We start from the raw sequence: 24,803 nt of genomic DNA, 5'->3' as shown, positions 1-24,803 counted from the left end.
CAGCTGTTGTGCCCGATGGACGTAGCCCTCGACCCAACTCAATTCAACTTAGGCTATTTGAGATCGTTACGCTTTATCTTAAAACCTTTTATTTTCCCATTTCAGGAAATGGTGGGGGTGTTGGAAGGATGTTGATGCCATCCAATGGATATGGATACAAGGGAAATGGTAAGTTGTGTGACGAGGTTGCTGTGGGCTGCTTGGTCTGTACATTATGTGGATTCAGGTAAATGTGTGATAAGTGGTATGGTAGTCTGACCTAGGTCAAATAATTTCAAATACTTTTAACATTTTCTTGAGCCTGCCTGGAGTGCAGGGTGTGCAATTTTTTGACATTTATATTGGTGCAATAAGCCAGACAAGCTCAAACCAGGTGTTTGAAACAATTGTCAAGTATTTGAAACCTAGGTCTAATGGTAATAACAGTTGCCATACTAATTGTAGGATATTTAACTAGGCAAGTCAGTTTAGAACAAATTCTTATTTACAACGATGGCCTACCCCGGCCAATCCCTAACCCGGACGACGCTGGGCCAATTGTGTGCCACCCTATGAGACTTTCAATCACGGCCGGTTGTGATACAGCCTGGAATCAAACCTGTAGTGGCACTTCTAGCACTGAGATGCAGTGCCTTAGACCACTGCATCACTCGGGAGCCCAGTGGTGCAACAAATGATCAGGGGGCTAAACCTAATGGTATATGCTTTTTTTTTTCATTGTGAATCTGCTTTATTTTTGTCGGAGAGGGTCGAGTTTGTGAAACGACGTTGTATAATCATGTTTGGTGTAACACTGTATGATCCCAATGGAAGATTATGGTGCTTGAGGTGGACTGCCCAATGGACAGGGGGCTAAACCCAATGGTAAATCCACCCTATTTTGTGTGTGTTTTTTAAGGCACACATTTACGATATTTCTTTACTACTAATTGCTCTTTTGACCAATTAGATCAGCGTTTTGCCAATAATTGGGCAAAAGATCAGAATGGGCTGCTTGTGTAAACGCAGCCTAAGAGTTTACATCCTACTGTATATCAACAACTTGAATGCTTGACTATTGACCAGTAGGTGTCTTGTCCTAATCATTGTCTTGTAAACGTTGTCAAATCAGCATGAGGGTCGTTCCAACAAACGAATACCTTTTGCGTCCCTTTGAAATTTTAAGTATTGAATATATTGAATATTAAAGGAAGTGCCCTTTAATATACTGTATACCACATGGAAACATGAAATACATCAGATTTTGCATATGAATAAAGACTTTCTAAAGGCCTAAAGGCCTTGTGGGTTCAAATCTCTGAAGATTTGAACCCACAACCCCAAAATGTCTCCCAATTCTCATCATTGTAAAGCCCTCGTTATCTTGTTGCTTTGACAGTCCTTTCTGAAGATTATTATTTATTTAATGTGATTAGTGATTCATCTAATCACATGAAATGTCTGTCCCTCATTTTAAGTGCCTAAGAACACCAACGTAACCTATCTGAATGACTACCGTCCCGCAGCACTCACATCTGTAGCCATGAAGTGCTTTGAAAGGCTGCCCATGGCTCACATTAACACCATCATCCTAGACACCCTGGACCCCCTCCAATTCGCATACCTCCCCAACAGATCCATAGATGACTCAATCGCTATTGCACTCCACACTGCTCTTTCCCACCTGGACAAAAGGAACACCTACGTGAGAATATTGTTCATTGACTACAGCTCCACGTTCAACACCATAGTGCCCATTCAAGGTCTTCACTAAGGACCCTGGGACCGAACACCTCCCTCTGCAACTGGATCCTGGACTTCCTGACGAACTGCCCTCAGGTGGTGAGAGTAGGCAATAACACATCTGCCATGCTGATCCTCAACACGTGGGGCGTCTCAGGGGTGCGTGCTCAGTCCCCTCTTGTACCCACGAATGCGTGGCCGCACACGACTACAACACCATCATTAAGTTTGCAGACGACTCGCCGGTGGTAGGGCTGATCACCGACGACGACGAGACAGCCTATAGGGAGGAGGTCCGAGATCTGGCAGTGGTGCCAGGACAACAACCTCTCCCTCAATATGGGCGATACAAAGGAGCTTATCTTGGACTACAGGAAACGGAGTGCTGAACAACCCACATTTACATCTACGGGGCTGTAGTTTAGCGGGTCAAGAGCGTCAAGTTCCTCAGTGTCTACATCACTAAGGATCTATCATGGTCCAATCACACCAACACAGTTGTGAAGAGGGCACGACAATGCCTCTTCCCCCTCAGGATACGGTGACACGATTCCTTTATAAATATATAAAAAATAAACATTGAATCATAGTGTAAAAGCAGATCAGCTGGTTCTACTCTTTTGGGCCGTTTTCTGATGTTTTGTGGTGGAAAACTGAGCGGGTCGAGCATAAGATGTTAACCATATACAGTATAGGCTAGAAATGTTTTATGATTATGAATTTTTTGTGAAGCTTGCATTCAATGGCCCCTCCCTGTTGCACCCAACAAGCTTCCATTCCCCCTGTCACAAGGGGATTTATGGCTGATTTTAAGATGAAATCGTCAACCCTGTTACGGTCAACCCTGTTACGGTCAACCCTGTTACGGTCAACCCTGTTACTTTATTTGGCACTTAATAGACACTTACAATAGTCATGTTTTCATTTAACCTCTTGAAATGGGACAACGTGTTTTTTATTAAGTTGTACATGTGCTCTTTATGATCATGTTAAAATTAGGTGAAATAAAACCTTTTTTTAGGGTACACTACGCCAATAATACTCATTTGGTGGAACGAACCATAACCCGATGTATAACCTTTTATACCTGCAATGCCAATGCCAACCTTTTATGTGTTCATAATTTTCATATGTTATACAGTATATGTTGGTAACACCTGGGTGTTTAGATTACAGTGCTGGAGCCGGAGTGCCCAATGGAAACGGTGCCAAACCCAATGGTAAATACTCACTTTGCACTGTGTTTCTCTGTTTACATTATGTTTCTTGCACAATACTACAGTCGGAAAACATGTTTTGGTTGGTGTTGAATTGATGACACCTCATCAGTGTATGTACAGCAGGGTTGGTGGGGTGTGGCACGTTGTTCCATGAGAGTTGAGTTTATTCAATAGCTAAATGACATATGGAGGGTTTACACCTGTGGAGTGCACCGATTTAATCTACATGCAATGTTTGTTTGATTTCTATAGGTTATGGTGCTCCTGCAGCTATGTCCAATGGAAATGGTGCTAAACTCAATGGTTAATCTTCCTTTTTTCTTTCATGCTGATTTTTGTTGTTGTGCAAGTAGTCTGCATTAGTACTTTTTCAGAGATTCAGTAATGATACAACTTTGACTATTGGTTTTAACCTGTCTGATCTCTAGGTTATTATGGTGCTCCTGCAGCTGTGCCTAATGGAAATGGTGCTAAACCCAATGGTAAATTACCCACTTATCTGCACTATGTCATATCGGATTTATTTGTTGAGGTCTGGTACAATCATGTATTTTCTGTAACACTTTGACATCCCTGTTGAAGGATATGGTGCTCCAGCTGCTGTACCCTATGGTCAAAGGTCAAAAGGTAAATCACGTCTTTTTTTCCTTTGAGTGTCAATTGTATGTTTTAGTAATTATATAGGTATTAGGTTTTCAGGGGTTCAGTAAGTGACACAACTACCATGTGGTTCGAGTTAACAGCTGTTGTTAACTGCTGTTAACAGTTCGAGTTAACAGCTGTCTGATCTCTAGGTTATGCTAAACACAATGGTAAAATGATCCCCTTATCTGTACTGCTACCATATCAGATGTATTTGTTAATCTGGTACAATCATGCTTTCTCTGTAACACTGACGTCCCTGTTGCAGGCTATAGTGCTCCAGCTGCTGTACCCAATGGAAATGGTCAAAAATCAAAAGGTAAATCATTTTTTCCCCTTGAGTATCACTTTTGTGTTTTAGTAATTATATTGGTATTCAGAGGTTCAGTAAGTGGCACAAGTACCATTTGGTTTATTTGAATTAACATTTGCCTTATCTCTAGGTTATGGTGCTCCTGCAGCTGTGCCTAATGGAAATGGTGCTAAGGCTAATGGTAAACCTCCTTGGCTTTGTTTCTGTCCATATCATTCATGGTGAATTTGCAGTATATAATAATTGTTTTGTTGTGACAACTGTGTTATTTCCAGGTTATGGTGCCGGTGTGCCTAATGGCAATGGACAAGGAGCTAAACACAATGGTATAGTAAACTCTTATATTGGTGCCGCAATCAAAGCTCATAATGATGCCATTGCCAAGTAAATTTTCATTGAGACTGAAAATGATTACTTGTTCCCAAACCGTCTATGAACGATTGTTTCGGGTTCCGTTACTTTTAATAATTTATTTATAGGTTACGGTGCTGCTCCAGCTGCTGTGCCCAACGGACAAGGAGCTAAGCACAATGGTACGCCTAAATACATTTTCTAAAGTGTGTTTAAATATCAATAGAATTTTATAATATTGTTTAAATATCAATTTATAATAATAAATGGTGTGGTGTCATTTACCTGAAACCTCTAGGTCAAGGAGCTGGAGCTGGTGCACCCAATGGACATGGTGTTCCGAATCCAAATGGTGTGTGTGTTGTACTTATGTGTTGTACTTCAGAGTCTGTACAACTAAAATGGGCATATAGATGGGTTGGTTGTTTAGCATCAAAAACCGATACATTGTTAGTTGTCGGTTAGCTAGCGAATTTAAGTAATGTTAGCATGGACATGAAATGAGTCAAAACACCTCAAAACAAGAAATGATATCAAGAACAAGGTTAAGCTACCTGAAACGAGCCACTTACGAATCCCTACATGGCAGTTTCTTGTCATTGTTGCTAACTATCTGGCCATCAGAATCACAACAACACACAGCCTTTTGCCCAATTGAAGCGAGTGTAATCGTTTTCGTGACGTTGTCAACCCGCCTATATATTGCCAATATTCATTCAGCATGACTAAATTAATGAGTTTACACTAGCACTGGATGCTAGTCTTGTTAGCTTGTAGCTTGTAGCTTTCCTCATCTTTTCCGAGGTGACTTCTGCATGTCCGTGTGCGTTTAATGGTGGAGGAGTTTGAGTTGGGTCACATCATGTTGTTTTGTGTATTGTATGTGTTTCACAGCTGGCATGAAAGGACCCATGAAAGGATACGGCCGACCACCTTTTGGTGCAGGTAAAGTACTGTGTTCTCTAGCCACCCACCATTTCTTTATAGCATAATAATCTATAATTTATCACAATGACCACATATTTGCTCCTTTGTTCTTGTTTTGGTACCAGGTGCTTCTCTTGGAGTGGGGACTCGAAAGGGTCTGGGGGTACCTCAACTAGCTACAAACAGGAGGGGAGGTAAGTGAGAAACTGAAAATTGTGTATGGGTATATGAAATCACTTTTCATAGATGCTTGTTTTAACTAACTATTAATGTTGTCATTTGTGTTTCCAGTGTATGGCAGCAATGGGTATGGCGGTAATGGATATGGCTCACAGCCAATGAATGGTGAGTCAATACAAAACTATCTGAGCTATTTAAAAAAAAAATGTGTAACTAATCATTTGGAATATTATAGTATATCCTTGTATACTTTTGACCCTTGTCCGTTGTCTAACCAGGCTACAGGCCAAATGGTGCCTATGCCAGGGCTGGTCTTGGCCTGGGTGGTGGCCTCTCGGCTGGATACTCTAATGGAGGAGGCCAAAAAAGACCCACGCAGGGTAAGCTTAGCATTGTGTTTTGAATAAGTCTTCCTCAGCTGTTGATATGAAAAGTGTTTTGTTTATTTACACCATTTGTGATTCTCTCTGTAGGTTACGGCGGTCCCAATGGACAAGGTGTTAAACCCAATGGTAAATCTCCCTTTTTCTTTGTGTACATTTTGTGTTTTACCAAGTTAGTATGTTTTAAGATATTCAGGAAGACTATACACATAATTTTTGACTATTTGAAGGATCACATTTCTCACTTCGCCACAGTGTGGAAGTTTGGGTTTGGATCAATCGCGGTACATCGAATCATGGGAATCAAAATTATAATTTGTCAATCTGTCAATGATTAGCTGTTGCCTTTCATTTGAATTATGTCTCTGCAACACATGTATTGTACATACTTAAACTTGATTTGGACATTAAATTTATGGGACATTGCAACTCTATAGATGCTAGTCAGCCTGCAAAGTAAACACTTCTAAGGTGAGTTAAATACATTACATGATCAAAAGTATATGGACACCTGCTCGTCGAACATCTTATTCCAAAATCGTGGGCATTAATATAAAGTTGGTCCCCCTTTGCTGCTATAACAGCCTCCACTCTTCTGTGAAGGGTTTCTACTAGATGTTGGAACATTACTCTGGGGACTTGCAAATTCAGCCAAAAGAGCATTAGTGAGGTCAGGCACTGATGTTTGGCTATAAGGCCTGGCTCGTAGTCGGTGGTCCAATTAATCCCAAAGGTGTTTGATGGGGTTGAGGTCAGGGCTCTGTGCAGGCCATTCACGTTCTTCCATGTCGATCTCAACCAACCATTTCTGTATGGACCTCGCTTTGTGCACAGCGGCATTGTCTTGCTGAAACAGGAAAGTGTCTTTCCCAAACTGTTGCCACAAAAGTTGGAAGATCAGAATAGTCTAGAATGTCATTGTATGCTGTAGCGTTTTATATTTCCCTTCACTGGAACTAAGGGGCCTAGCCCGAACCATGAAAAACAGCCCCAAACCATTGTTCCTCCTCCACCAAACTCCGTTGGATCGAGTTTCGACTGCTCCAAAGTCCAATGGTGGCGAGCTTCACACCACTCCAGCCGACCCTTGGCATTGCACATGGTGATCTTAGGCTTGTTTGCGGCTGCTTGGCCATGGAAACCCATTTCACGAAGCTCCCGACAGGTTGAGAGAATGCCAAGAGTGTGCAAAGCTGAAAAGGGTGGCTACTTTGAGGAATCTCAAATATATAAAATATATTTTGATTCGATTTTTTTGGTTACTACATTATTTCATAGTTTTGATGTCTTCACTATTAGAAAATAGTTTAAAAAAATAACAACAACAAAAACCCTTGAATGAGTAGGTGTGTCCAAACTTTTGACTGTTACTATATACACTGCTCCAAAAAATTAAGGGAACACTAAAATAACACATCTTAGATCTGAATGAATGAAATATTATTATGAAATACTTTTTTCTTTACATACAGTGCCTTGCGAAAGTATTCGGCCCCCTTGAACTTTGTGACCTTTTGCCACATTTCAGGCTTCAAACATAAAGATATAAAACTGTATTTTTTTGTGAAGAATCAACAACAAGTGGGACACAATCATGAAGTGGAACGACATTTATTGGATATTTCAAACTTTTTTAACAAATCAAAAACTGAAAAATTGCCTGTGCAAAATTATTCAGCCCCTTTACATTCAGTGCAGCAAACTCTCTCCAGAAGTTCAGTGAGGATCTCTGAAGGATCCAATGTTGACCTAAATGACTAATGATGATAAATACAATCCACCTGTGTGTAATCAAGTCTCCGTATAAATGCACCTGCACTGTGATAGTCTCAGAGGTCCGTTAAAAGCGCAGAGAGCATCATGAAGAACAAGGAACACACCAGGCAGGTCCGAGATACTGTTGTGAAGAAGTTTAAAGCCGGATTTGGATACAAAAAGATTTCCCAAGCTTTAAACATCCCAAGGAGCACTGTGCAAGCGATAATATTGAAATGGAAGGAGTATCAGACCACTGCAAATCTACCAAGACCTGGCCGTCCCTCTAAACTTTCAGCTCATACAAGGAGAAGACTGATCAGAGATGCAGCCAAGAGGCCCAGGATCACTCTGGATGAACTGCAGAGATCTACAGCTGAGGTGGGAGACTCTGTCCATAGGACAACAATCAGTCGTAAATTGCACAAATCTGGCCTTTATGGAAGAGTGGCAAGAAGAAAGCCATTTCTTAAAGATATCCATAAAAAGTGTCGTTTAAAGTTTGCCACAAGCCACCTGGGAGACACACCAAACATGTGGAAGAAGGTGCTCTGGTCAGATGAAACCAAAATTGAACTTTTGGGCAACAATGCAAAACGTTATGTTTGGCGTAAAAGCAACACATGGTTTGGGCCTGCTTTTCTTCAGCAGGGACAGGGAAGATGGTTAAAATTGATGGGAAGATGGATGGAGCCAAATACAGGACCATTCTGGAAGAAAACCTGATGGAGTCTGCAAAAGACCTGAGACTGGGATGGAGATTTGTCTTCCAACAAGACAATGATCCAAAACATAAAGCAAAATCTACAATGGAATGGTTCAAAAATAAACATATCCAGGTGTTAGAATGGCCAAGTCAAAGTCCAGACCTGAATCTAATCGAGAATCTGTGGAAAGAACTGAAAACTGCTGTTCACAAATGCTCTCCATCCAACCTCACTGAGCTCGAGCTGTTTTGCAAGGAGGAATGGGGAAAAAATTCAGTCTCTCGATGTGCAAAACTGATAGAGACATACCCCAAGCGACTTACAGCTGTAATCGCAGCAAAAGGTGACGCTACAAAGTATTAACTTAAGGGGGCTGAATAATTTAGCACGCCCAATTTTTCAGTTTAAACAATAAACAAGGCTCAGTAGTGTGTGTGGCCTCCACGTGCCTGTATGACCTCCCTACAATGCCTTGGCATGCTCCTGATGAGGTGGCGGATGGTCTCCTGAGGGATCTCCTCCCAGACCTGGACTAAAGCATCCGCCAACTCCTGGACAGTCTGTGGTGCAATGTGGCATTGGTGGATGGAGCGAGACATGATGTCCCAGATGTGCTCAATTGGATTCAGGTCTGCGGGCCAGTCCATAGCATCAATGCCTTCCTCTTGCAGGAACTGCTGACACACTCCAGCCACATGAGGTCTAGCATTGTCTTGCATTAGGAGGAACCCAGGGCCAACCACACCAGCATATGGTCTCACAAGGGGCCTGAGGATCTCATCTCGGTACCTAATGGCAGTCAGGCTACCTCTGGTGAGCACATGGAGGGCTGTGCGGCCCCCAAAGAAATGCCACCCCACACCATGACTGACCCAATGCCAAACTGGTCATGCTGGAGGATGTTGCATGCAGCAGAACGTTCTCCACGGCATCTCCAGACTCTGTCACGCCTGTCACGTGCTCAGTGTGAACCTGCTTTCATCTCTGAAGAACACAGGGCGCCAGTGGCGAATTTGCCAATCTTGGTGTTCTCTGGCAAATGCCAAACGTCCTGCACGGTGTTGGGCTGTATGCTCCTCCTGCTCCTCCTTGCGCAAAGATGGAGGTAGCGGTCCTGCTGCTGGGTTGTTGCCCTCCTACGGCCTCCTCCACATCTCCTGATGTACTGGCCTGTCTCCTAGTAGCGCCTCCATGCTCTGGACACTACGCTGACAGACACAGCAAACCTTCTTGCCATAGCTCGCATTGATGTGCCATCCTGGATGAGCTGCACTACCTGAGCCACTTGTGTGGGTTGTAGACTCCGTCTCATGCTACCACTAGAGGGAAAGCACCGCCAGCATTCAAAAGTGACCAAAACATCAGACAGGAAGCATAGGAACTGAGAAGTGGTCTGTGGTCACCACCTGCAGAACCACTCCGTTTTTGGGGGTGTCTTGCTAATTGCCTATAATTTCCACCTGTTGTCTATTCCATTTGCACAATAGCATGTGAAATTTATTGTCAATCAGTGTTGCTTCCTAAGTGGACAGTTTGATTTCACAGAAGTGTGATTGACTTGGAGTTACATTGTGTTGTTTAAGTGTTCCCTTTATTTTTTTGAGCAGTGTATATATAGTGCATTTGGACCGTATTCAGACCGCATAACACATTACAGCCTTATTCGAAAATGGATTAAATAGTTTTCCCCCCTCATCAATCTACACACAATACCCCATTGACAAAGCAAAAACATGTTTTCAGACTTTCTTTGTAAAATGTGTGTAAAAAAACATTTCACATTTACATAAGTATTCAGACTTATGTACTTTGTACTCAGTACTTTGTTGAAGCGTTTACTGCCTCGAGTCTTCTTGGGTATGACGCTACAAGCTTGGCACACCTGTATTTGGGGAGTTTCTCCCATTCTTCTCTGCAGATCCTCTCAAGCTCTGTCAGGTTGGATGGGCTTCACCCCAGTCTGAGGTGCTGAGCGTTCTGGAGCAGGTTTTCATCAAGGATCTCTGTACTTTGCTACGTTAATCTTTCCCTTGATCCTGGCCTCCACCATGCTGCCACCACCATGCTTCACCATAGGGATGGTGCCACGTGAAATGTCACTGATTTCTTCAGTAAGGCCATTCTACTGCCAATGTTTGTCTATGGAGATTGCATGGTGGTGTGCTCGATTTTATACATCTGTTAGCATCGGGTATTGCTGAAGTAGCCGAATCCACTAATTTAAAGGGGTGTCCCCATACTTTTGTATATATGTGATGGGATGTATAGACATTAGGACAAAATGTGGATAGAATATGTACTATATATGTAGTATACGTGGATAGAATAGTATATGTGCAGCAATATTTTAATAGGATGGCCTTGACTAAAATACAGTAGATACATACAGTCCCAGTTAAGTTTGGACACACCTACTCATTCCAGGGTTTTTCTTTATTTTTACTATTTTCTACATTTTAGAATAATAGTGGAGACATCAAAACTATGCATCATACAGGGATCATTTCTGTAGAGAGAGAACTTTGCCTTTTTAAAGCTTAAATTACAGTGCATTTATGTATGTTTTTGGTGAGTACAAGAAGTGTTGAGTTAAAGTTACAATTGGTGGAGTACTGTGGATGCCAATATCCCTGTGAGCCTCCCAGACCCATGTTGCCCCAGGTTAAGAACATAAATAGTAGATTAATAATATTACATTGTATTACACCTTCTAAATGTATTCCAAGGACCCCTGTGCCAAAATGAGTTTAATATGTTCTTAGTGTAAAACATTAAGGACACCTGCTCTTTCCATGACATAGACTGACCAGGTGAAACCAGGTGAAAGCTATGATCCCTTATTGATGTCCCTTGTTAATTCCACTTCAATCAATGTAGATGAAGGGGTGGAGATGGGTTTAAAGACATGTTTTTAAGCCTTGAGACAATTGAGACATGGATTATATGTGTCTGCCATTCACAGGGTGGATGGGCAAAACCAAAGGCTTAAGTGCCTTTGAACGTGGTATGGTAGTAGGTGCCATGTGTCAAGAACTGCAACGCTGCTGGGTTTTCACGCTCAACAGTTTCCTGTGTGTATAAAAAAAATGGTCCACCACCCAAAGGACATCCAGCCAACTTGACACAATTGTGGGACGCATTGGAGTGGGCCAGCATCCCTGTGGGCTGTTCTGAGGGCACTTTGAGAACCCCTGGCCTAAGTGGTACAACCATGAACATTGGTTTGAATCTGTCTGATGTCTAGGTTATGGTGCTCCTGCAGCTGTGCCAAATGGAAATGGTGCTAAAAAAAACAAAGGTAAATCTCCCTTTTTTTCTTGGTATGCTAATTTTGTGTTAAACCAAGTATTTTAGGATTATCTTATGCTTGGAGGTTCAGTCAGGGAAACATGATGCTGCTGTGCCCAATGGAAATGGTGCTAAGCCAATGGTAAACCTCCTTGGCTCTGTTTCTGTTCATTCTAGATGATTCATGTTGAATTAGCAGTATATTATAATTAGATGTGCTTGCTGAAAGCAAGAACAGCTGAAATCTGACATTTATTTTTCACCTTCCGCTGCTACCTGTAGCACCAAAACCATCAAAGCTACTAATACCAAAACAACTATAAAATGTACAAGCTGATTATCTTCAGGTTGCTAGAAATAAACTTCTTGATACTAATTATACTTTTCACACTACAACCATATTTGCAGAAATCCCAATGCATTTCAATGGCCATAGACTTGAATGGTAAACAACAAAAAAATACAAAAATGGAGACACATCTACTATTGAACTGTTTAAGCTATCAACATCAAACCAATGTTGAAATGTGCAGACTGACTAAACCTAGATTGCTTATATACAGCTTTTTGTTACTATTTATAATTTGAACTATAACCATTTTACATTTGCATAAAAGGTCTATAGGCTTTAATGGGAAGTATTTGGATTCGCCACTTCTCAACCGTTTATTCTACAAACACCACACTAACGTTGAAATGTGTAGACTAACTCAACTAACATTGGTTTTAAAAAGCGTTTTGAATATATTTCTACATTTACATAAAAGCTCCATTGGCACATTTTGCATTTCCGCACTGCTCTTGAACCGTTAAAGTTACAAACACCGAACATTGACATGTACAGATTGACTGAACTTAGATTGCTTGTAAAAATAAAAAAAAGATTGTTGATACTATTTGTACTTTTAACCCGAACCATTTTATATTTTCAATAAATGCTCTGTAGACTTCAATGGTCAAATTGGATCCGACACCTTTCTTGAACCATTTATGTTACAAACACACCAAACCAATGCTGACGTGCTGACTGATTCAACTGCTTGTCTAAAGATTGTTGATACTATTTGTACTTTTTGTACTAGAACTATTTTAAATTTGCACTATTTTAAATGTGCATCCATGGTCTACAGAAAGGCACATTTTGAATTCGCCACTGCTCTTGATCCGTTTAAGCTACAAACACCGAACCAACGTTGAGATATGCAGACTGACCCAACTTAGATTGCTTTAACACATCTTTATGCTACCATTCATAATTTATCATCTATAAAGCTTGTTGTATTCCCACTTCAATGGCAGAATGCAGGCTTCAACGTTCTAAACTGAGATCACTGCTACAGAACTTTCAAAATGTTGAAAAATCAACAATCCTACTCCTCGGCCAGAGTGTCCAGTGTGCGCTCTAAATGCTCTGAGAGCGGAACGCTCTGAATTTACAGACAATCTGACAACGCTCTGAATTTATGAATGCCCAGAGCGCACTCTGAGCACACTCTGACACTCCAGAGTGAATTTACAAACACACCCATAGTACTCCCTCTAGCCTACTATACTAACTCACTATAATAACTCCACACGACAGCTCACCACACAACTAACCCATAAGCCTATAACAGCCCTATTACTACCATTGCTAAATACTAACATTACTACTGGAGTCACTACCACTACTACTATTTCACAACAATGCAAGCACACACATTTTTTTTTTAGGAAATGTCCTTTTCTAGTTGTTTTTGTTGTGACAACTGTGTTATTTATAGGCTATGGTGCTGGAGCTGATGTGCCAAATGGACAAGGTGCCAAACCCAATGGTAAGTCCAACCAAAACAACTCTGTGTTTGTCAATTGATCGTTAGTGTTTTAGCATATTATATCAGTATTGTGTTTTCAGAGGTCACGTGACACAACAACCGTTTGGTTTGAGTTAACATTTGTCTGGTTTCTAGGTTATAGTGCTGGAGCTGGTGTACCCAATGGACAAGGAGCTAAACCCAATGGTAATGTAAACCCCTACATTGGTGCTACAATCACAGCTATTAAGTGACATTTCTATTGAGACTGTTCACTATGAGAACTGGTTTTATAACTGCATGTAGTCCAGGGATTATTGAAAGACGGGACAATCACAATAAATAAATAAATACAAATCTTAATATTAACAACATTGTAAATATACTCCATCAGACACCATAAAGCATTTACAAAAAAGACCTTGATTGTTTCATTCAACATTAGATTATTCAAATATGTAATATAAGTCTCCAAACCCAATAGTAAATCCCCCCTAGAATTTTGTTTGCGGAGTTTCCTAAATCTTATGATTTGTTGTTGTTGAACCATGTCATTCAAGGACCCAATTTTGTTTGAAATCTGTCACAATCATCTTTAAGTAAAAAGTTTAGAATTTATTCTTCCTGTGGGGATAACTTCAGGTTATGGTGGTGTACCCAATGGATATGGTCCCAGACCCAGTGGTAAGACTGCAAAGTTACTCAGTTGTATTAATTCCTTTTTTGTTCTATAGTTATGGTCATTTGATATCAAACCAGTTGTAATGACCGTCTAAAAACATAAGCATTTGTCTGTTTCTGATGCCTAGGGTATGGATATCCCAATGGTGGGGCAAAGGCACCCAAACCAGGTAAATATCAACAACACGTCCCAACCCGTGTACGACCCAACTGATTTCAGATAGAAATGCGAGTTATAGACCTGTCATGCTCATTTAATGCAAGTGGTAGATCCTTTTTATGAGCGATACTTCTATGCTTCCCTTTCCGGTAAGTTTTTTTATTTATTTTTACTTTCTGTTTTGTACATCATATTTTTGGTTATTGAAAAGATATTTCACAGAGTTTTAGATGGAACAATCTTGAGCCAACCATAAGAAAATATATGCACACATTACTGTAAATCGCTTTGGATAAAAGTGCCTGCTTAGTGGCATATATTATATATTATTATATACACTTCTGTTCAAAAGTTTGGGGTTACTTTGAAATGACCTTGTTTTTCAAATAAAAAAAATACAAATTGTCCATGAAAATGACATCAAATTGATCAGAAATACAGTGTACACATTGTTAATGTTGAAAATGACTATTGTAGCTGGAAACGGCTGATTTTATAAACAATTTTCTTTATGGAATATCTACATATGCTAACAGAGGCCATTATCAGCCACCAACACTCCTGTGTTCCAATGGCACGTTTTGTTAGCTAATCCAAGTTTATCATTTTAAAAGGCTAATTGATCATTAGAAAAGCCCTTTGTGATTATGTTAGCACAGCTGAAAACTGTTGTCCTGATTAAAGAAGCAATAAAACTGGCCACCTTCAGACTAGTTGAGTATCTGGAGCATCAGCATTTGTGGGTTTGATTATAGGCTTAAAATGAACAGAATCGAAGAACTTTCTTCTTAAACTCGTCAGTTTATTCTTGTTCTGAGAAATTAAGGCTATTCCATGCGGGAAATTGCCAAGAAACTGAAGATCTTGTACAACGCTGTGTAATACTCCCTTTACAGAACAGCGCAAGCTGGCTTAACCAGAATAGAAAGAGTGGGAGGCCCCGGTGCACAACTGAGCAAGAGGACACGTACATTAGAGTGTCTAGTTTGAGAAACAGACGCCTTACAAGTCCTCAACTGGCAGCTTCATTAAATAGTACCCACAAAACACCAGTCTCAACGTCAATAGTGAAGATGCGACTCCGGGATGCTGGCCTTGAGCCATATCTCAGACTGGCCAATAAAAGAAAAGATTAAGATGGACAAAATAACACAGAAATTGGATAGAGGAACTCTGCCTAGAAAGCCAGCATCCCGGAGTCGCCTCTAAACTGTTGACATATTAATGCTATATTTGATCTCAAGGTTATGGTGCAGGAGCTGGTGTACCCAAGAGATATGGAGCTAAACCTAATGGTAAATTCCTGAAAAGTGTATCCAATATAAAAAATTTCTACACATAAATACCCCATTTAAATAAAAATAAAATAAAAAGAAATACAGATATATCTAATTTACCTAAGTATTCACACCCCTGAATCAATACTTTGTAGAAGCACCTTTGGCAGCGATTACAGCTGTGAGTCTTTCTGGTTCAGTCTCAGAGCTTTCCACACCCAGATTGTGCAACAATTATTTAAAAAATTCTTCCAGCTCTGTGAAATTGGTTGTTGATCATTGCTAGATAACCATTTAAGTCTTGCCATAGATTTTCAAGCAGATTTAAGTCCGATTGTATCTCGGCCACTCAGGAACATTCACTGTCTTCTTGATAAGCAATTCCAGTGTCGATTTGGCTTTGTGTTTTAGGTTATTGTCCTGCTGAAAGGTGAATTCATCTCCCAGTGTCTGGTGGAAAGCAGACTTAACCTGGTTTTCCTCTAGGATTTTGCCTGTGCTTAGCTCCATTTAGCTTATTCTTTTTATCCTGACACTGCCCAGTCCTTAACGATTACAAGCATAGCCATAACATGATGCAGCCACCACTATGCTTGAAAATGTGGAGAGTGGTACTCCATAATGTGTTGTAATTAGATTTGCCCCAAATTACAACACATTAGGACAAAAAGTGAATTTTTGTGCCACATTTTTTGCAGTATTTCTTTAGTGCTTTGTTGCAAACAGGATGCATGTTTTAGATTTTCTTTTTTTATCTGTACAGTCTTCCTTCTCTTCACTCTGTCAATTAGGTTAATATTGTGGAGTAACTACAATGTTGTTGATCCATCCTCAGTTTTTTCCTATCACAGCCATTAAACTCTGTAACTGTTTTAAAATCACCATTGGCCTCATGGTGAAATCCCTGAGCGGAACATGTTGGGTTACACACTTTTCAGCTTTTAATTTGAATTAATTTGTAAAGAATAAAATAAAAATGCTTTAACATTATGGGGTGTTGTGTGTAGGCCAGTGACAAGAATCTAAATGTAATCTGTTTAAATTCCCGGTTGTGTAAAAATGTGTAATAATGTAAATGGTTGTGAATACTTTCTGAAGGCACTATCTGATCTGTTGAATAGGAAGTGTCTACACTAAAACTATTATGGTGATTTTGCAGTAGGTCGATTAGGAATTTTCAGTAGGTCTAAATCGTAATTGTTTGTTGTTGTTATTTCCAGGTTATGGTGCTGGAGCTGGTGTGTCCAATGGACAAGGAGCTAATGGTGAGTCTACCCTGGAAGTAGATTCCATCCCAGGTAATACATGTCTCTTCTTGATTGTGCTGTGGCAAATTGATATGTTACTGGGATATGTTGTAGGTTATGGAAATGGATCACCTCAACCTCAAAATACTAAAGGTGTTGGAGCAGGTGCACCCATTGGAGGAACTGAAGCGTCAAATGGAGGAGCTAAAGCACCAAATGGTGGTAAGCATTCACTGTCAAAAGCTGAGATTGTGTACATCTGCGCCCCTATGCACTGTATGTTTGAACATTTGTATTATTTAAAACATCTGCTCACTCTATCCGATGTCTATCAATTGCCACTTTGATCTTAACTTGTAAGCAATGAATATTGTAAATGCGCACTTGATTTGTGAACCAGTATTTTTAACTCTTGTGGTTCCTAGGGTATGGGGTTCCTGCTGGTGTACCCAATGGACATTTGGCTAAAGTAGTCAATACTGGTAAATGCTCCATGTTGTCTGATTGTGGCCTCAGCTTTTCTGTCTTAACCAGTTTGATGAGTCCATTTTTGTTCTGTATGGTTGAGTTTATCTTGTATGTGGTTTGTCTCAGCATGTCCTACAATATGTGTCTTCTGATCTAATATGGGGGAAACTAGTAGTATGGTGTTTAAAGCATGTTTTCATGTTCTTCTTGCATGTTGTAATTTGTGTCAATCGGTCTGTACTGTACAGTTTGTCTCAGAGTAACTGTACTAAGGTATTATGGTGCATGTGTTTTATTTTATAAGCAATAATTGAGCAGTATTGCATTTCAGACTTCAAGCATGTCTTCCTATTCTACTTATGCATGTGCTGTATGTCTGTCGTGGTTTGTGTTAATCGGTAAGGCGTCCCTTGTTTGTTTTTATCTCCTAAATGATCATGTCAAGATACTGTCATACTGCATGTTTCACTGTTGCACTTTTTCACTGATTAGTTATCTTTTAGTTGGTACAAAGTTACTGTGTTTTGGTTCCCAGGTTACGGCATGCCAAATGGATACGGCATGCCAAATGGATACAGCATGTCAAATGGTCAAGGTACTAAAGGTGTTGGTGCACCGAATGGAAAGGGCCCCAAAGGTGAAGTTCTTACTCCTGAAGCACTAAGCCTTGCACCAGCACCTGAGCCAGGACTTGTAGTACCTGTGCCAACAAAGGGTGTAGCTCTAATCTTTCCACAAGGGAAGACATACCCTAAGCCAGCACCAGTTCCACAAGGGAAGCTTTTCACTAAGCCAGTACCTATAGTACCACAGGCAAAGAGTCCAAAGACAGCGCCACAGCCAGCACCGGTTCCACAAGGAAAGACATACTCTAAGCCCGCACTAGAGCCAGCAATGGTTCCACAAGGGAAGACATACGCTAAGCCAGCACCAAAGTTAGCACCTGTCGTTCCCCAAGGAAAGCCGTGCCCTAACAAAGCACCAGAGGCAGCACCAGTTCCACAAGGGAAGACATACCCGAAGCCAGCCCCAAAGCCAGCAGCTGTAGTACCACAGGCAAAGAGTCCGAAGCCAGCGCCAGTTCCACAAGGGATGCCGTACCATGAGCCAGCACCTGTCGTTTCACAAGGGAAGCCGTACCCTGAGCCAGCACCTGTCGTTTCACAATGGAAGCCGTACCCTGAGCCAGCACCTGTCGTTTCACAATGGAAGCCGTACCCTGAGCCAGCACCTGTCGTTTCACAATGGAAGCCGTACCCTATGCCAGCACCTGTGGTTCCACAAGGAAAGACGTACCCTAAACTAGCACCAGAGCCAGCCTCACAGGCAAGAAGTCCAAAGCCAGTGGCACCAGCCGTGCCTCAAGGAAAGAGTCTCAAAGTACCAGACATCGGTAAAACTCTACTATTCTCTGCATGTCCATGAAGTGGTGTGCCATGTTAATAGCATGCTTCGTATCTAGTTAGAATTTGTATCACACTGGGAAAGGGGTGTAAAAGCATCAGATTTTCTTATAGCATGTGAGTAGCAAGCTATGGAAATAACCTGTATTGAAATGGAATATCCTCACATAAACAGGATAATGGTTTGGGATGTTCAATCCATGGGGGAATATTTTTAAACCAACCTTTACTTGGCGATTCTTCCTTCTCGACTTGGAAGGAACCGTTGTCTTCTGAATTCCTATGGCTAGTTGCAGGTGCATTTTGGAATTTAGGAAATGCTCTGTTAAATAAAATAAATGTTTGTGCCATGAAGTAATTCAACAATGGACAGTGGGGTTCGCAATTATTGACACCCTTGATAAAGATTAGCAAAACTTACTCAAATACTGAGCGATATTGTATGCAAATAAATAGGGAAACTATATTATTGTATACTCACACAATTGCTCATTGTGTACTCATACAAAATATAGGGGCACCCCCTGACACCCCTGTTTTCAATAACTTTGAATATCATTCAAAGAACTATATTTGCATACTTTAAAAGGGGTCTTTTTTCTAATTTACTGGTGTGTGCCGAAGCAAGAGTACATCTGGCGAGAATTGTGGTATTGAAAGTTATTGAAGGATAATGACCATTCCTCCATACAGAGTCCTTCCAGATCCTTGATATCCTTCGCCTGCGCTTATGAACTACACTCTTCAATTCAAACCACAGGATTTCAAGTCTGGAGACTGAGATGGGCCATTGCAAAATGTAGATTTTGTGGCCAATTAACCATTTCTTTGTTGATTTTGATGTGTGCTTGGGGGTGTTGCCTTGCTGGAAGATCCACTTGCAGCCACGTTTCAGTCTCCTGGCAGAGGCAACCAGGTTTTTGGTTAAAATATCCTGGTACTGGGTAAAGTTCATGATGCCATTGACCTTAAAACCCATTGAATTGAAGAGGGCAGTCCATAAGCGCAGATGAAATATATCAAGGATATGGAAGTATTCTGTATGGTGAAATGGCCTAAGAACCCCCCCCTAATGTGTTCCCCAAGTCATAAAACGTTCTAGAAAAAGGCTCCGTGCCATTATCCTCGCAGTTGAGCTATTGAGAACAGGGGTGTCAATCATTTTTACCTCTCCCTTTTCTCTGAGCAATTGTATTAGTATACAATATAGCTCAGTATTTTAATGTGTTATTTTATTCAGTCATTTTTTTCTAATCTTTAAATCAAGAGTTTCAATCATTTCAGACCCCACTGTATAATGTATGCCACCATTTTTTCGAAAGCACAAATGTGCCTTCCAAGTTGAGAATTAAGGAAGTATCGCCAAGTTCAGGTTGGTTGAAAAATGATCTCCCTTGGATTGAACATCCCAAACCATAACGGGCGGGTCATGGGAGGATAATCCATTGCGTTACTGGTCATTTCCATAGCTAGTGAGTAGCTTCACCACTCAAATCTGGTATACTGTAAGTAGCATTATATATGGGTGAAAAAGCTGACACATTGTAGATTCCCAAATATAATCTTCTATCAGCAAAGGTCTAGCCAGTAATAATTCTCTGTACTAGGGACTAGATATCTATGGTCCTTCTCTTTTTAGAAAGCACTGACGGGTCAGCAATATCCTGTGGACAGGTACCCCGACAACAGTCAAGCCCTCTAGTCTGAAGTTTTTTTTACACCCCTTTCCCCATGATCGGATAATAGTCTACTACTATGGTACTCAGGTTTTAATGCGTTCTTAACATGTGCCGTGTTATACTACATGTATGGTCAATCTGCATCACTTGTTTCTAATTTGCTAGTCTAGAAATTGGCCCTGTTTGAACATGTCAGTCTATATTGAGTTATTTAAGTATCATTCAATGGATTACTGTATTCACCTTTCTTATTCTAAGATCTGCTGTTTTTCTTATGAAATGCCTCCCCCGTTTTACAGTGTCTTCGGGAAGTATTCTTAACCCTGGACTTATTCCACATTTTGTTGTGTTACAGCCTGAATTAACTACACCATCATGAAAACATGGCTTTAGAAATGTTTGCACATTTATTGAAAATAAATACAGAATGATCTAATTTACTTAAGTATTCACACCCCTGAGTTAAAAGTTGCGGCATACTGCGGCACAGCTTGTGGGTGTGATAACATGCGTCTTGGTGAGAGGTGTAGGAGTCAGGCGCAGGAGAGCAGGGATGTCTGAGAAGCGTGTTTTAATAATATAGTCCACCAATACAAACGGCACAGAAAAAAATCCCAAAACTACGCTCTCGAATACTCGTGCAAACACACGGAGGAACAAACACAGTTCCGACACTTTACATACACGTGCGTAATAGCGAAAAAACAACAAACATCAAATACACTCGAGCGCAATACACACAAGTCTAATCCTGCACGAATTACGGCAGGTAACAGGTGCCCTATATACCAACAGAAATCAAAGCAATTGAAAACCAGGTGTGAAAAGGAACACAGGCCACCACCGGCCTGAGGAGAGACACATGAAACGAGGGGTTAATACGGTAATACGGGGGGAGCTGTAACCTATAACACACCTCGTTTATTCTCCTCAGGACTTTGAATGGCCCCACAAACCGCGGACCCAGCTTCCGGCAGGGCAGGTGGAGGGGCCGGTTTCGGGTCGAGAGCCAGACCCGGTCCCCCGGTGTGTACACCGGGGCCTCGCTGCGATGGCGGTCGGCACTGGCCTTCTGCCGCCCTTCGGCCCGTTTAAGGTACCCGTGGGCGGCCTCCCAGGTTTCCCTTGAGCGTTTCACCCAATCGTCCACCGCAGGAGCCTCGGTCTGGCTCTGATGCCATGGTACCAGGACCGGCTGATAGCCCAACACACATTGGAAGGGCGACAGGTTCGTAGAGGAGTGGGGGAGTGAGTTCTGGGCCATCTCCGCCCAGGGGATGTACTTCGCCCACTCCCCTGGCCGGTCCTGGCAATACGACCGCAGAAACCTACCCACATCCTGGTTCACTCTTTCCACCTGCCCATTACTCTCGGGGTGAAACCCAGAGGTCAGGCTGACCGAGACCCCCAAACGTTCCATGAACGCCTTCCACACCCTGGACGTGAACTGGGGACCCCGATCAGAAACAATATCCTCAGGCACCCCGTAGTGCCGGAAGACGTGAGTAAACAGGGCCTCCGCCGTCTGTAGGGCCGTAGGGAGACCGGGCAAAGGGAGGAGACGACAGGACTTAGAAAACCGATCCACAACGACCAGGATCGTGGTGTTGCCCTGTGACGGTGGCAGATCGGTCAAGAAGTCAACCGACAGGTGTGACCAAGGCCGCTGTGGAACGGGAAGGGGTTGTAACTTCCCTCTGGGCAGGTGCCTAGGAGCCTTGCACTGAGCGCACACTGAGCAGGAGGACACATAAACCCTCACGTCCTTGGCTAAAGTGGGCCACCAGTACTTCCCACTAAGACATCGCACCGTCCTCCCAATCCCCGGGTGACCAGAGGAGGGGGATGTGTGAGCCCACCAAATTAACCTGTCTCTAACCTCCAGCGGAACATACACCCGTCCCGCTGGACACTGTGGAGGAGTGGGCTCAACACGCGATGCTCGCTCAATGTCTGCGTCCACCTCCCACCTTACAGGTGCCACTAGACAAGAAGCCGGGAGGATGGGCGCAGGGTCAATGGCCCGCTCCTCTGTATCATATAGTCGGGACAGTGCGTCTGCCTTAGTGTTCTGGGAGCCTGGTCTATAGGAGATGGTAAACCTAAATCGGGTGAAAAACATGGCCCACCTTGCCTGACGAGGGTTCAGTCTCCTCGCTGCCCGAATGTACTCTAGATTACGGTGGTCAGTCCAGATGAGGAAAGGGTGCTGGGCCCCCTCAAGCCAATGTCTCCACACCTTCAGGGCTCTGACAACAGCTAGCAGCTCCCGATCCCCCACGTCATAGTTTCGCTCCGCCGGGCTGAGCTTCCGAGAAAAGAAAGCACAGGGGCGGAGCTTCGGTGGCGCACCCGAGCGCTGGGAGAGCACGGCTCCAACCCCAGCCTCGGATGCGTCCACCTCCACTATAAATGCCAAAGAGGGGTCCGGATGCGCTAGCACGGGAGCAGAGGTAAAAAGAGCCTTCAGGCGACCAAAAGCCCTGTCCGCCTCAGCCGACCACCCCAGACGCGTCGGCCCCCCCTTCAGCAGTGACGTAATGGGCGCTGCCACCTGCCCAAAACCCCGGATAAACCTCCGGTAGTAGTTGGCAAACCCTAAGAACCGCTGCACCTCCTTTACCGTGGTTGGAGTCGGCCAATTACTCACGGCTGCAATGCGGTCATCCTCCATCACCAACCCCGATGTGGAAATGCGATATCCAAGGAAGGAGACGGCCTGTTGGAAGAACGAGCATTTCTCAGCCTTGACGTACAGGTCATGCTCCAACAGTCACCCAAGTACCCTGCGCACCAGAGACACATGCGCGGCCCGTGTAGCGGAATAGACCAGAATATCATCGATGTAAACCACCACACCCTGACCGTGCAGATCCCTGAGAATCTCATCCACAAAAGATTGGAAGACTGCTGGAGCATTCTTCAACCCGTACGGCATGACGAGGTACTCATAATGGCCGGATGTGGTACTAAACGCTGTCTTCCACTCATCTCCCTTCCGGATACGCACCAAGTTATATGCACTCCTGAGATCCAGTTTTGTGAAAAACCGTGCTCCGTGAAATGACTCAATCGCCGTGGCAATGAGAGGTAGCGGGTAACTATACCCCACCGTGATGGAATTTAGACCTCTATAGTCAATGCACGGACGCAGACCACCCTCCTTCTTCTTCACAAAAAAGAAACTCGAGGAGGCAGGTGAGATGGAGGGCTGAATGAACCCCTGCCCCAGAGATTCCGATATGTATGTCTCCATAGCCACCGTCTCCTCCTGTGACAGGGGATACACGTGACTCCTGGGAAGTGCAGCGCCTACCAGGAGATTTATCGCACAATCCCCTCGTCGATGAGGTGGTAATTGGGACGCCTTCTTTTTACAGAAGGCGATAGCCAAATCGGCATATTCTTAGGGGGAATGTGCACGGTGGAGACTTGGTCTGGACTCTCCACCGTTGTAGCACCGATGGAAACTCCTACACACCTGCCTGAGCACTCCTCCGACCACCCCTGTAGAGCCCTCTGTTGCCACGAAATCCTGGGGTTGTGACGGGCCAACCAGGGGATCCCCAACACCACTGGAAACGCAGGAGAATCAATGAGGAAGAGCCTAATTCTCTCCTCATGACCCTCCTGCGTAACCATACCCAGTGGAGCCGTGGCCTCCCTGACTAGCCCTGACCCTAATGGTCGGCTATCTAAGGCGTGCACTGGGAAGGGTTTGTCCAGCTGAACAAGGGGAATCCCTAACCTGTTCGCTAAACCGCGGTCAATAAAATTCCCCGCCGCGCCTGAATCTACTAGCGCCTTATGCCGGGACAGAGCAGAAAATTCAGGAAAAACAATCCATACATACATGTGACCAACAGGGGGCTCTGGGTGAGCCTGGTGCCGACTCACCTGAGGTGTCCGGGCAGTGCTCGGCCTGGCGTCTCGACTCCCGGGGGGACCCCCCCAGCACCGGTCAGCAGTGTGCCCTCTGCGACCACAGCTGGCACAGGAAAGGCCCCCTCCTCCGGTCGCCCTTGCTGAAGCACCTCCTAGCTCCATGGGTGTTGGAGTGGTGGAGCTGGGAGATGGAACTGACAGAGCCCGATCTGGACGTCCGCGGGTCGCCAGCAAGTTGTCCAACCGAATGGACATGTCGATCAATTGGTCCAAGGACAAGGTAGTGTCTCTACAGGCCAGCTCCCTACGGACGTCCTCACGCAAACTACACCTATAGTGATCGATCAAGGCCCTGTCGTTCCATCCCGCGCCAGCGGCCAAGGTCCGGAACTCTAGAGCAAAGTCCTGAGCACTCCTCCTCTCCTGCCTCAGATGGAACAGCCGTTCACCCGCCGCTCGACCCTCAGGTGGGTGAAACACGGCCCGAAAGCGGCGGGTGAACTCTGGGTAGTGGTCCCTCGCCGAATCAGGATCGTTCCATACCGCCCCGGCCGCCGTCCCATCATACTCCCTCGGGAGGGCGAGTCGAATTCCACTGTGCTCAGGCAATGAAGGAGAGGGTAGTGGTGCTGGTTGGGGTGTAGCTGATAACGGTGTGGGAAGGCCACCTCTCTCCCATCTCTCCATCGCCGCCATCACCTGATCCATGGCGGTCCCCAGTC

The 24,803-nt window shown here is 43.4% G+C and overlaps 1 protein-coding gene across 1 annotated transcript in view; it reads left to right on the top strand.

Annotated features, from left to right (window-relative positions):
• Window positions 1–2,896: 2,896 nt before the first annotated feature.
• The window catches only part of cmn (calymmin), a 75,516-nt gene continuing 53,609 nt past the window's right edge, over window positions 2,897–24,803 (top strand). Inside the window, exons 1-23 of the mRNA XM_031799921.1 lie at window positions 2,897–2,942; window positions 3,195–3,245; window positions 3,371–3,424; window positions 3,525–3,569; window positions 3,853–3,903; window positions 4,028–4,078; window positions 4,173–4,223; window positions 4,377–4,430; window positions 4,547–4,600; window positions 5,143–5,193; window positions 5,301–5,369; window positions 5,467–5,520; window positions 5,634–5,735; window positions 5,829–5,867; window positions 11,445–11,498; window positions 13,252–13,302; window positions 13,438–13,488; window positions 13,924–13,965; window positions 14,091–14,132; window positions 16,620–16,664; window positions 16,761–16,868; window positions 17,072–17,128; window positions 17,650–18,507. Coding sequence (XP_031655781.1) covers window positions 3,215–3,245; window positions 3,371–3,424; window positions 3,525–3,569; window positions 3,853–3,903; window positions 4,028–4,078; window positions 4,173–4,223; window positions 4,377–4,430; window positions 4,547–4,600; window positions 5,143–5,193; window positions 5,301–5,369; window positions 5,467–5,520; window positions 5,634–5,735; window positions 5,829–5,867; window positions 11,445–11,498; window positions 13,252–13,302; window positions 13,438–13,488; window positions 13,924–13,965; window positions 14,091–14,132; window positions 16,620–16,664; window positions 16,761–16,868; window positions 17,072–17,128; window positions 17,650–18,507 — 2,014 coding nt within the window. The 5' untranslated portion in view covers window positions 2,897–2,942; window positions 3,195–3,214. The remainder of the gene's footprint in view (window positions 2,943–3,194; window positions 3,246–3,370; window positions 3,425–3,524; window positions 3,570–3,852; window positions 3,904–4,027; window positions 4,079–4,172; window positions 4,224–4,376; window positions 4,431–4,546; window positions 4,601–5,142; window positions 5,194–5,300; window positions 5,370–5,466; window positions 5,521–5,633; window positions 5,736–5,828; window positions 5,868–11,444; window positions 11,499–13,251; window positions 13,303–13,437; window positions 13,489–13,923; window positions 13,966–14,090; window positions 14,133–16,619; window positions 16,665–16,760; window positions 16,869–17,071; window positions 17,129–17,649; window positions 18,508–24,803) is intronic.

The sequence above is a fragment of the Oncorhynchus kisutch genome, linkage group LG20 (genome assembly GCF_002021735.2).
Source record: "Oncorhynchus kisutch isolate 150728-3 linkage group LG20, Okis_V2, whole genome shotgun sequence".
Classification (NCBI taxonomy): Eukaryota; Metazoa; Chordata; class Actinopteri; order Salmoniformes; family Salmonidae; genus Oncorhynchus; species Oncorhynchus kisutch.
The sequence above is the reverse complement of the archived record's forward strand: the minus strand, read 5'-3'. Positions and strand labels throughout refer to the sequence as shown.